This window comes from Leuciscus leuciscus, assembly GCF_965113295.1.
Source record: "Leuciscus leuciscus genome assembly, chromosome: 3".
Classification (NCBI taxonomy): Eukaryota; Metazoa; Chordata; class Actinopteri; order Cypriniformes; family Leuciscidae; genus Leuciscus; species Leuciscus leuciscus.
The window spans coordinates 34,913,551-34,925,694 of NC_138727.1; the positions used below are offsets into that span (position 1 = coordinate 34,913,551).

General features: G+C 38.5%; 1 protein-coding gene across 6 annotated transcripts in view; it reads left to right on the plus strand.

The window, feature by feature from the left end:
* The first annotated feature begins 397 nt into the window (after positions 1 to 397).
* npnta (nephronectin a) overlaps positions 398 to 12,144 on the plus strand; it is a 47,422-nt gene continuing 35,675 nt past the window's right edge. For 2 of the 6 annotated variants that reach the window (XM_082164308.1, XM_082164309.1), the window contains exons 1-2: positions 398 to 700; positions 11,408 to 11,508. In XM_082164308.1, coding sequence (XP_082020434.1) covers positions 633 to 700; positions 11,408 to 11,508 — 169 coding nt within the window. In that variant the 5' untranslated portion in view covers positions 398 to 632. The remainder of the gene's footprint in view (positions 701 to 11,407; positions 11,509 to 12,144) is intronic. The other 4 variants (XM_082164310.1, XM_082164311.1, XM_082164312.1 and 1 more) reach the window with 3 other exon arrangements.

The window sequence follows — 12,144 nt, forward strand, 5'->3', positions numbered from 1 at the left end:
ATGTGTGTGTATATATTTACACATATACATATGTGTGTGTGTATGTGTGAATATTGTCTATATGCATATACATGGCCCTATATAGGCTATAACCTCATCCTGTTTATAAACAGTATGTTTACATATAGCATAATGAATGTGCTTGTAATTATATGGGGTATAGGGGTATGTAGAATAAGCGTTCCCGTCTCTCCTTATTGGGCTCAGTGCTCATTCAGTGTGAGTGTGTGTGAGTGTGTGTGTGTGTGTGTGTGTGTGTGTGTGTGTGTGTGTGTGTGTGTGTGTGTGTGTGTGTGTGTGTGTGTGTGTGTGTGTGTGTGTGTGTGTGTGTGTGTGTGTGTGTGTGTGTGTGTGTGTTGAGAGAGAGAGAGAGAGAGAGAGAGAGAGAGAGAGAGAGTGTGTGTGAGTGCTGAGCGCACCGACTCTGCGCTCCAGTCCACGGTTCTCCACCGGAGGAGCGGAGCGCAGACAGAGACTCTGCCGGTATCTCGTGCATGAACAGCAGTCAACGCCTTCTGCTCGACCCGCTTCGTAGCTTTGAAAACTGACGGATCTAAACATCACCATCATTCCCATTTAAACACCAGAAACCAGCGGCGTCGTTTGGATATACGCACCGTACACGCAAGGAGATGTGGATCATAAAGTTCACGCTGATTTGGACCTGCTGGTTCGGAGTGAGCGCGGACTTCGACGGCAGGTGAGACGGCAATTAAACGTTTAGACGATTGTATCAATGTGATGTTAAGAGTTTTGATAGAGCAGAGAGTTTGTTTTAAGAGTCATTTTATGATTCTGGCTGTTTTTAAAAGATGACTTTAAAGTAAACTGCTTTAAGATTTTAAACATTCAATGTCTTGTAAGTATTAATAAATTGCATATCAGGCAAAATTTAAAATAGGCTATTAATACATATATGCTGGGCTATAGATATGCTTGTAGTTGACATTTTTTAAAGTTCATTTAGTGATAATTAGGTTTGTGGTCAAGGTCAAAACACTACAATGTGTTTATCAGAAAGAGAATTTAATGCTGATAATTCTTCAAACATCCAGTTTTGAATAAGTCATTGTATTATGTAAAGAAATCGTGGAAACAGGGCTTTTTAAGATCATCCCCTGACAAGCCTCACAAAAGAATGAGATAAAAACCATGAGACATTTATGCTTAAGGAGTCAACATCCTGAAAGTATAATGATACCATTATGACAGTGTTACTATTATTATTATTATTTTTTTAATGTTTTATGTTTTTGAGGAAGTTGCTGGTAACAGGGTTGAATAAATTTATTTATTTTTTTAAATAGTAAAACAAGTAATTCTTAAAGTCAATGTTTATGTTGACGATTTATAGAAGTCACAATTTTCATGAAACGAGCCATAAATACGCTTCTGAAAGCATAACAGGTTAGCCTCACGTTTAGTGCTGTTGTGATCGGTTCAGTTTAGGACGGGCTTAAAGTTTGTGTTGTGTTACTGTGTTGTCAATCAGCATGGTGAACTTGTGAACTTGCATCAGTCTAAAGCTGCTCTTAAAGATCTTCACAAATGCAAAATACTAGCATTCATTCTTTAACTTATCAGTATGTGTTGAATGCTGTATGTAATGGCAGTAAATTTTTTTTTAAAAAAACGTGTTTAAGAAGCATTTCTTCTCCCTTTTGGACAGTCAGCGCACATGCTCCTGGTTGTTTCGTGCCCAAACATGTAATGTGAAATATGTGGTGAACAGAAACGTGCCAAAGATTCAAATCTGCTTAAAGCTTCATTGAGATTAAAGGGGATTGAATGTCCATGCTTGAAATTAACTATGTGCTTTAGTAGAAGTAGCTCAGTATACCTTTAGGGCAAGGTTTCTCTGTCCGTTCCTACAGGCCCCCCTGCACTGTCTGCGCGTTTTAGGGGTCTCACTAATCTGACACAGTGTTGTTCATGAATCCCTCTGCTAGTAAGACTGATCGTTGAATAAGATGTGCTAAATAAGAGAGATATCCAAAAGGTGCAATCTGAGAGACTTTCAAGATTGAATGGCTCTAGGGCCATTATTAGAGGGGTTCATTGATCTCTCCTGTGACTTGGAGAAACTTTTAAAACGGTGCCTATGACTCATCCTTATTGAGCATGCATTGCTGAATCACATCATTTATTATGGAATGCTCAGTTACTCATTCAATTATGCATTGTTAATTAGGCCTCATTAAATATGAAAGTTAAATACTTTATGTATACATTCTAAAGTATATAACAATTAAATTCATATGCATCATTTAAAAGTCTGCAAATTCAAAACTGAGCCTATTTACTTTCCTAATGCCATGGAATTAATTTCACTTTATTTTGGAATTAATGCCACTTTTCCTAATTTCCATGGTCCTGTTACAGTATATGTACAGATTGTTTTTGAACATCTTGCTCTGCACTGATTCCTGCCCTACAAGATGAACTTGTTTCTTCTTCGGAACACAAATTAACATTTTTTTTTTTTTTTTTTTTTTATATAAAAAAAAATATATATATATATATATATATATATATATATATATATATATATATATATAATGAAAATCAATGGGGTCCATTGTTGTTTTGGACGCCATTCATTTTCATTGTATAAGAAAAAATTAAGTGCCTTGTCAAAGGAAGCTATATAAGTTTGAAAATGACAGTATAAATGACAAAATTTTCATTTTTGTGTGAACTGCCTTTTCAGTTCATTATGCAAATACATTATGGAAATAAAATTGGTTTCAAATTGCTTTTCAATGTAATTTATTAATTTAGCGATGCTTTGTCATTTAACTGCATTGCTTAATTACATCATATATTAAGTGTGCATTGCCTATTCACGTCATTTATTAAGTATGCATTGTCTAATTATGTCATGTATTAAGTATGCGTGACCTAATTACGCCATGTATTAAGTATGTATCGTCTAATTATGTTATATATTAAGTATGCACCGCCTAATTACGTCATGTATTAAGTATGCGTTGGCTACTTAAGTCATGTATTAGGTATGCATCATCTAATTACGTCATGTATTAGGTATGCATCACCTAATTACGTCATGTATTATGTATGCATCGTCTAATTAGTCATGTATTATGTATGCATCGCCTAATTACGTCATGAATGAAGTTTGCATCACCTAATTCTGTCATGTATCAAGTATGCATCGCCTAACATCATGTATTAAGTATGTATTGTCTAATTATGTCATATATGAAGTATGCATTGGCTACTTAAGTAACGTATTAAGTATGCATCATCTAATTACGTCATGTATTAAGTATGCATCACCTAATTACGTCATGTGTTATGTTTGCATCACCTAATTACGTCATGTATTATGTATGCATCGTCTAATTAGTCATTTATTATGTATGCATCGCCTAATTACGTCATGAATAAAGTTTGCATCACCTAATTCCGTCATGTATCAAGTATGCATCGCCTATCGTCATGTATTAAGTATGTATTGTCTAATTATGTCATATATAAAGTATGCATTGGCTACTTAAGTAATGTATTAAGTATGCATCATCTAATTACGTCATGTATTATGCATCACCTAATTACGTCATGTGTTATGTTTGCATCACCTAATTAAATCACGCATTATGTATGCATTGCCTAATTACGTCATGTATGAAGTTTGCATCACCTAATTACGTCATGTATTATATATGCATCGCCTAATTACATCATGTATGAAGTTTGCATCACCTAATTACATCATGTATCAAGTATGCATCATCTAACGTCACTTATTAAGTTTGCATCGCCTAAATACATAACGTATCAAGTGTGCATCGCCTAACGTCATGTATAAAGTATGCATTGCCTAATTACGTCAAGTATTAAGTATGCATCTTCTAATTGTGTCATGTATTAAGTATGCATCGCCAAATTACGTCATGTATTAAGTATGCATCGCCTAATTACCGGTAGTTCACTGTTGTGAATGCATCACTTCCCATTCACTGTTACAGTCACTCGGTTCCCACAGGGTGTTCTGCTGAGACACTGGCCACCCAAGTGTGGACTTGTGAATACAACTCCTGCGGTGAGCTTTATGGCATCTTCTATCTTCCGCTCTGCTGGGAAGCATTTTGCCCTTTTGGCAAGATGAGCAATAGCTGTCCTTCCAAATGGACTGGAAATTTATTCACTGGCAGAAGCATTTGTTGTGTTAAAATTCAAGCTTGGTTCTTTTGCTTCTTCATTGTCCCCTTATTTATCATTGCCAGTTGCCCAGAGGCAGAGCACAGCTATGATGCGGTTTCACGAACACATCCGTACTCAGTTAGGGGGACATTAATAACAGGTTTTTTGGTACAACATTAGCAGCGCTCTTTAAGAGACATAATGAACAACTAATGTGTCATCTATATTTGTCCAAATGACCTTAGCACACTCATTTAGTCAAGACTCTGTTATTCATTGCATTCTATGCATTCTGACTTCTCTTTGTCATCCCATATATCATGAGCTTAATGTTTGTGTAACTCACAGACACAATATTGATGCTTTTTCTTCAGGGCATGGCTTGTGCTGGCATTTCAGGAGCGGGAGCTGCCCACTGTAATGAACGTGTACATTAACCTGCTGGCGCACATTATTAATTTCAGTCGTGATGGAGTTCGCTTGTCACCAGGGCCATTATTTGCCAATTTGCCCTGCTTACAAACCTGCTTCACTGCCCCGATCTAAATTCATAGAGAGAATATAGTGCATGAGCGCACTGTGAGGGGCCCATTCATTATATCCAGGCCCTTAGCAGGGGCCGTTAAGCTCCTGTCTAATGGCTTGTGCTACACCTGAGGGATGACTCGCCGCTAAACCGCCAACTTGTCATTTGCTGACATGATAACAAGAGTAATCAATTATAGACAGACTCATTAAAGTGTCTAACTTTTTCAACTCTTCCAACATGGGGTTTTGGACTGTTGAGCAGTGGGTTCCTATGACTCACTGGAGCAGAATGGATATTCCCCACATCTCTAATTATTCTAATATATTTTGTCAACAGTGCTTTGTTACTCCCTCACTCAGCCTCGGAGTAAACCCTACAGGCCTGTTCAGAAGGGCTTGAATAATGTCCACATGTCCGGTTGACACTCTTTGTGGTCTTTCAATTGATTTCATCATCTGAATTGTCTCAGGGAGCAGAATTTGACCCCAGGCCTGACTTTGCTATCATGCAGTGGCGGAGTCAGCTACCATGGCCAACGAATGTGCATTTGACTGAAAATGCATTGTCACTTGGTCTGTAGTCAAATTATTTTCAATGTTTGGATTTGACCCTCTCCGTCAATCCGTCTGCTGAAAATAAGATGCGCACACGACTTTGAGAAGAGATATGGGGAACAAGATATGCTGTCACATTCTATGGATTTTGTTGTTGTGAATAAAAGAAAAACATCAAATAATAAGTTGAATATATTAAAGGGGATCTATTATGCCCTTTTCTTGGTTTTCCTTTTGGGCTCTACTAGAATAGGCTTTCATGCTTAAATGTTCAAAAAACACATTATTTTTCACATGTTAATGTTGCAGCACCTCTCTTCTCAGTCTATCAGTAACGCTCTGATTAGTTTCTGTCTCTATGAAGCTCCTCTTTCTGATAAGCACAATGTGCTCTGATTGGTCAGCTGGAGCAGTGTGTTGTGATTGGTCAACCGCTTCGAGTGGAAATGTCCCGTCACTTACTATAACCACCTAACTCAACCAGGTTTCACACCTTTATTTTTCGTATGCCTTGGGCGAGAAATATTTAAATTAGGAATATTTAGGGCGTGTTCGTTACCGGAAGAAAACTCAGAGACTAATTGGGGCGTTATAAGGAGTAAAATGTACTGTTTACTCCACTTTTCCGGGAACACTGTAAGCAATGCAGCTTTGAAATTTGCATTCTTTTTACTGAGCCAAATGTTTAATCTGTGACATTTGAATTCTTAATTGGTTAACCATCTTCTCCCCATGCAAATTCACTGGCCAGAGCTGAAACTTTGGCCTGCATTTCCTCTCGCCCACGTTTGCATGCATATGAATGGAACAAAGTCTAATGTGACTGCACTTGCGATGCTAAAATGCTCTTTTTCGATTGCCACTCTTTTTTTAGGCTAAATCTACTTCTAGATTTTTAACCCTATCAGCCAGACTGCTGACTAAATAACTGCGCTGGCCATTGCAAAACTCATATCTGTTGTCTTCAAATGCTCATAAACATCTCCGAAACTGTGGGAGATTCATAAATCTGTCCCTTCCACCACATGGGGCGTTTATTTCAGACTTGTACCTGCTGCGTCTGATTGCCGCTTAGCTCTGGATGAGATGGACTTTGCTTGACCGGTGTGTCATTCTCCAGAGGCACATATTCTATATGGAGGCTGGCGAATGAAGACAGCTCAACTCTCTCGAGCGCATGTTTCAAAGGCGCGTGTCTAATTGTCTGGCAGTCTGTGGAGGTGGTGGAGGAATGTGAAGGGCTGTAATTAAACCCCCCTGCACTTGCACCCGAGCCCCGCTGCATGTCATCATTCATATACATGTGCGGACTCACTACGGAACCGCATGAATTGTGTCAGACCGCTCCAGACAAATAGAAATGCGAATTGCATGAATTTTTCATGACTCAAATGTACCAGTGCACAGAGATAAAGGCATCTACGTCTAATTTTCGTGACCCGGTTGCCTCCTTTGAGCAGCCGGGACAGAATTGCATTATGTAGATATTTGTCGTTTGTGTAATCCGCTAATGCCAGATTTAGCTGGAAATTGAAACTGTGTAATAGCTGCATCTTTAACAAGGTGAGGAAAGACTCTTACTCAGGTGGACGAGGGATTTGTTGTGACAGACTTGTTACCTCAGTGAATGTGGCGCCGGTTTCTCGCTGGGCGACGCTCTCTCTCTTTCTCTCTCTCAGTTTGGTGTCTCTTTGGATCGGGCCCAGAGTTTGCAGATTGCTGACTGGCACGCATTTGCTTGTCTCTGGTGGGGCAAGTACTGCACACGAGGAGATTTGTATCTCTCTTTGACACCCCCCCCCATCCCTTCTATTTGTTTCTTTCTTATTTGCTTTCTTTTCTATTAAAGAGGGCCTTTTTTTAAAACTTTCTTTAGTGTGTAATGTTGCTGTTTGAGCATGAAAAAGGGCTGCAAAGTTACAAAGCACAAATTCACTCTCTGTTCTCTATATCAGTAACACCGTTTCTGAACTCCCTGAAACGCCTCCATTGTTGTCTTGAGTTTTCTTCTGGGAACAAACACGACAAATATCCCTCATTTAAAGCTACACTGTGTAATTTTTTAAGTTGATTCTTAGCAAAAAACACTTTGTTCTTTCAAAATGATATGTGCTCATTAATGTGTAATTACTTCTACCAACTAATCAAGTATTCTCGTAAGCGTAGAATCTGCCATTTAGAATACATACGAGCGAGTCGCTCGAATGGCGGCAGCCATGTTGCGCCTCCATCTTGAAAATACATTAGCCAAAGAGGGACAATCCTGGAAATTCAAGCTTCGCCTTTCGCGTTTTTACACTCAGTGGCACCGTGACGAATGCGAGGGGGAGATTACTCGCGACTGCCGGCAGATTTGAAATAATACGGCCACCGTAGGAGTTAAAACGCCCTCGGAATGGGAGGGGCTAGAAGGTAATATTTAGTTGGTAGGTAGTCATAAACAATTTCACCACTAGATGGGAGAAAATCCTACACAGTGTAGCTTTAAATAATTCCTATCCAAGGCAAACGCAAAAAATGGGCGAGGCCTGGTTGAGCTAGTTAGTAGTGTGTTAAAAATCACGGTTGTGGTAAGTGGCATGACATTTCCAATCAAAGTGGTTGACCAATCACGGCACACTGGTCCAGCCGACCAATCAGAGCACATTGCTCTTTCGGAAGGAGGGGTTTCATAGAGACAGGAACTAAACAGAGCGTTACTGACAGACTGGGAAGAGAGGTGCTGCAACAATGCGAAATATGTGAAAAATAATGTGTTTTTTGAATAGTCCTTTTCTAGCAGAGCCCAATACCAAAACCAAGGCATAATACGTCCTCTTTAAGCACTGCAGTTTATGTGAATTATTCTCTGTTGTCTTATTGTAATAGCATGGTGTCCTAAAAAGCTTTCCATCAAGCATTTTTTTCTGTCCTCCCTGAAAGTCAAATATTTTGTGAAAAGACAAAATCACAGCCAATTGGAACATATTTGGAGTCCCGCATATCTGGAGAGCAACCATGAGGATGTTTAATGAATGTTAGTATGCATTATGATCCCTCTCTTTCATTTTTAAGACACTAAATTCTGTTCTGATATAGGGTCATGGTCAGCTAAATGAAAATAAACCACGTGATTGTGTTAGAATAGTTAAATAAATAGTTCGATATTTTCATCTAAAAGAAAAAAGCAAAGAGCTTTTTATCGTTGTGGAGAAATGCAATTAAAATTACTAAAGATTGGGTATATGGGGTCATTATATATGTACAGTACATATGTTCTGCTATGTGTGCAGTCCACATAAATTGACAACAACCATTTGGTTTTCTTACTTTTAAAACCTGAAGACAAAAGACAATAGAAATATATGTGCAACCCTGGGAGCCATTGCGATATATGATGTATTCTGCACCCAGCATCTTTGCAGTGAGTTAGAAGTGATGTTTTTAATGCATACAGAGGTGATTGTGTTGGAACATGGTGAGTCCGGCCAGTCTCTCTGTGTGTGTGTTTGTGATTAAATGTGTGTTTCAGGTAAGATATAGCAGAGTGACAGGCAGGAGCCCGAACTCAATCCTCTTAGCATGCGCTCTGTGTCTTTAGAGCCGTCTCCTTTTCCTCGCAGAGCTGCACACGCAAACATTTTCCCTTCGGCCTGTCACTCTCATTTAGTGCCACCACCACACTTTCTTACTGGAGTGACTGGCAGCCATAGTAGCCGCATTAGCATTTTCACTGGCTTCCGATCCAGAGTAAACGGAAGAGGACAGTGAGCGTGCGGCTAAAATTCACAATCATTTCCTCCCTCACTTATGCATACTATAACATATGCAACTTTTAGAGATATGTCAATGTTTTTTATTCTTGTAATGGTATTATAATTCGTTGCCTAGAAGAATCAAAATGTTTAATGTAAAATGTAAAAATCTAGCTAAAAAAAATCAAGTTTGGAGTCGGTAAGATTTATTGAAAGAAATGAATCATTTTATTCAGCAAGGATATATTAAATTGAGAAAAAGGTACACGACATTTATAAAATATAAAATTATATTTCTGTTCATCAAAGAATCCTGGAAAAAGTATCACAGTGTATGTATGTGTATGTATGTAAGGGTTAAATAAAAAAATCATTTTAATTGTTTGTTTGCTTTTTAAATAAAGTAATTCAACAAAATCTAGAATGTTTATATATGATATATGATTAGCTCAGTTTATTTTCTTTCTTGTTTTCTCTTCTCTGTTTAAATACAGCCAGCCGTATTAAGTAGAAGTTTAATTTTAGATTGTGCGCTGTGCTTTCCCTGTATCTATTACCCATGATGATCCATTTACATTACGTCACTTGACCTGTGTTCATTCCCTTTTGCTTATTTTCACAGACCTTAAATGGTTTTACTTCTTCACAAAAACATTTGGAGCTCTGCTGGTGGAAAAAAAGAGATTCGTCCTGGCGTGCACTGCCAAGAAACTCTCAGAATCAAAAGCACTTCAGCTGTACCTTTATTTTCCATTTTATGGAAAATCGGTTTTAAACGGCCTTCGCTGTTGTTTCCAAGAATGATGTTTTCCAAAAATCTGTCTTGTTCACTCACATTGTTAGGTCATGTAACATATCTTTTTCTGAGAACACCCTTATTTTTCATAAATTCCCTCTAGCATAAGCACAGATAGACTTCATCTGATCTCTGCGCTGTATGTGCATCCAGCATCATACGAGAAGATCTGCCTCTGGTGGAAGAGTGATAACTCACAGTGCTCTTATCTGCAGCACCTGTGTCACTGAGTACAACGGAAGCTTTGTGAATATAGATAACACGTCACTGGCTGACTGATGCAATGGATAAGACAACAGTAAAAACTGGAACAATAGAAGTTACCTCATGACTTGCAAATGTGTTTGAATCTTGAATCTACAGATTCATGGGCTTAGATAGACTTAGATAGACAGACAGGCCAACTGATAGATAGATACAGTAGACAGACAGACAGATAGACCGAACAACCTGGTCCCAGACCACCCTGACCAACTGATAGATAGATAGATAGATAGATAGATAGATAGATAGATAGATAGATAGATAGACAGACAGACAGACAGACAGACAGACAGACAGACAGACAGACAGACAGACAGACAGACAGACAGACAGACAGACAGACAGACAGACCGACCGTCCAACCGACAGAAAGATAAACAGACAGACAGATATATAGATAGAAAGATAGATAGATAGACACAGACAGATATAGATAGAAAGATAGATAGACAGACAGACAGACAGTCAGACAGACAGACAGACAGACAGACCGTCCAACCGACAGAAAGATAGACAGACAGACAGATATATAGATAGATAGAAAGAAAGAAAGAAAGATAGATAGATAGACACAGACAGATAGATAGATAGATAGATAGATAGATAGATAGATAGACAGACAGACAGACAGACAGACAGACAGACAGACAGACAGACCGTCCAACCGACAGAAAGATAGACAGACGGACAGATATATAGATAGATAGAAAGAAAGAAAGAAAGATAGATAGATAGATAGACACAGACAAATAGATAGATAGATAGATAGACAGACAGACAGACAGACAGACAGACAGGCAGACAGACAGACAGACAGACAGATATATAGATAGAAAGAAAGATAGATAGATAGATAGATAGATAGATAGATAGATAGATAGATAGATAGATAGATAGATAGATAGACAGACAGACAGACAGGCAGACAGACAGACAGACAGACAGACAGACAGGCAGACAGACAGACAGATATATAGATAGAAAGAAAGAAAGAAAGATAGATAGATAGATAGATAGATAGATAGACACAGACAGATTAGATAGATAGACAGACAGACAGACAGACAGACAGACAGACCGTCCAACCGACAGAAAGATAGATAGATAGACACAGACAGATAGACAGACAGACAGACAGAAAGATAGATAGATAGACACAGACAGATAGATAGATAGATAGATAGATAGATAGATAGATAGATAGATAGATAGATAGATAGATAGATAGATAGATAGATAGATAGATAGATAGATAGATAGATAGATAGATAGATAGATAGATATGCACAATGTTACTTGTTACTCGTTTAACTGGCTTCTGTGCAGTGATTAACCAATATCTGATCAAACTGTCTCCTGATAGGTGGCCCAGACAGATGGCCTCGTCCAATGGGCTGTGTCGATACGGCGCTCGGGTCGACTGCTGCTGGGGTTGGACACGAGTCTCCTGGGGCCAGTGCCAGCGTGAGTAACTGCTGCTATAGGGTGAACAGTGCTGTAGGGGCTTCTAGACTTCCACGCTGCTTTAACCTTCTTCCGACACTTAACAACACTTCACAGCAAGTCACCAGTTCATTGGAGTAGCTGCCAAATTCTGTTCTATTGAATAAATAGTTCTATTGTCAATACTCTTTTAAGTCTTTTATTCTTAAGTCTGGTATAATGTTTTAGATGCTGATTTGATTGCAGGATCCATTTGATTCCACCAAATACTGTATAATGAACTGGTGACTTCACAGAAGTGGTAGAAAATGATGGCTGAAAATAAGCAAGACCATGTCTTGGGAAATAATGCTTCTAAATTTCATGCTTACTAACTGGTTTAGTCGCCCGCCGGTTGTCTGCTTTGTCTTTGAGATATTCTGCATGACACCCAATATTATGTGGTTCAGTCATTTGGAATAATTAGAAGGTACAACGAGTAGTTTGCTGCAACAGCACCACATTCCTGCAGGATTAGTTTGAGGTCTAAAAAAGACATAGAAGTCCAAGCATTCATTTAGAAAGCACATTTAAAAACAACTGAAAGTGCTGTACAATAATAGGAAAAATATAAAGAACATTAAATAAATTGATACTGAAAAAAAAACAATATATATA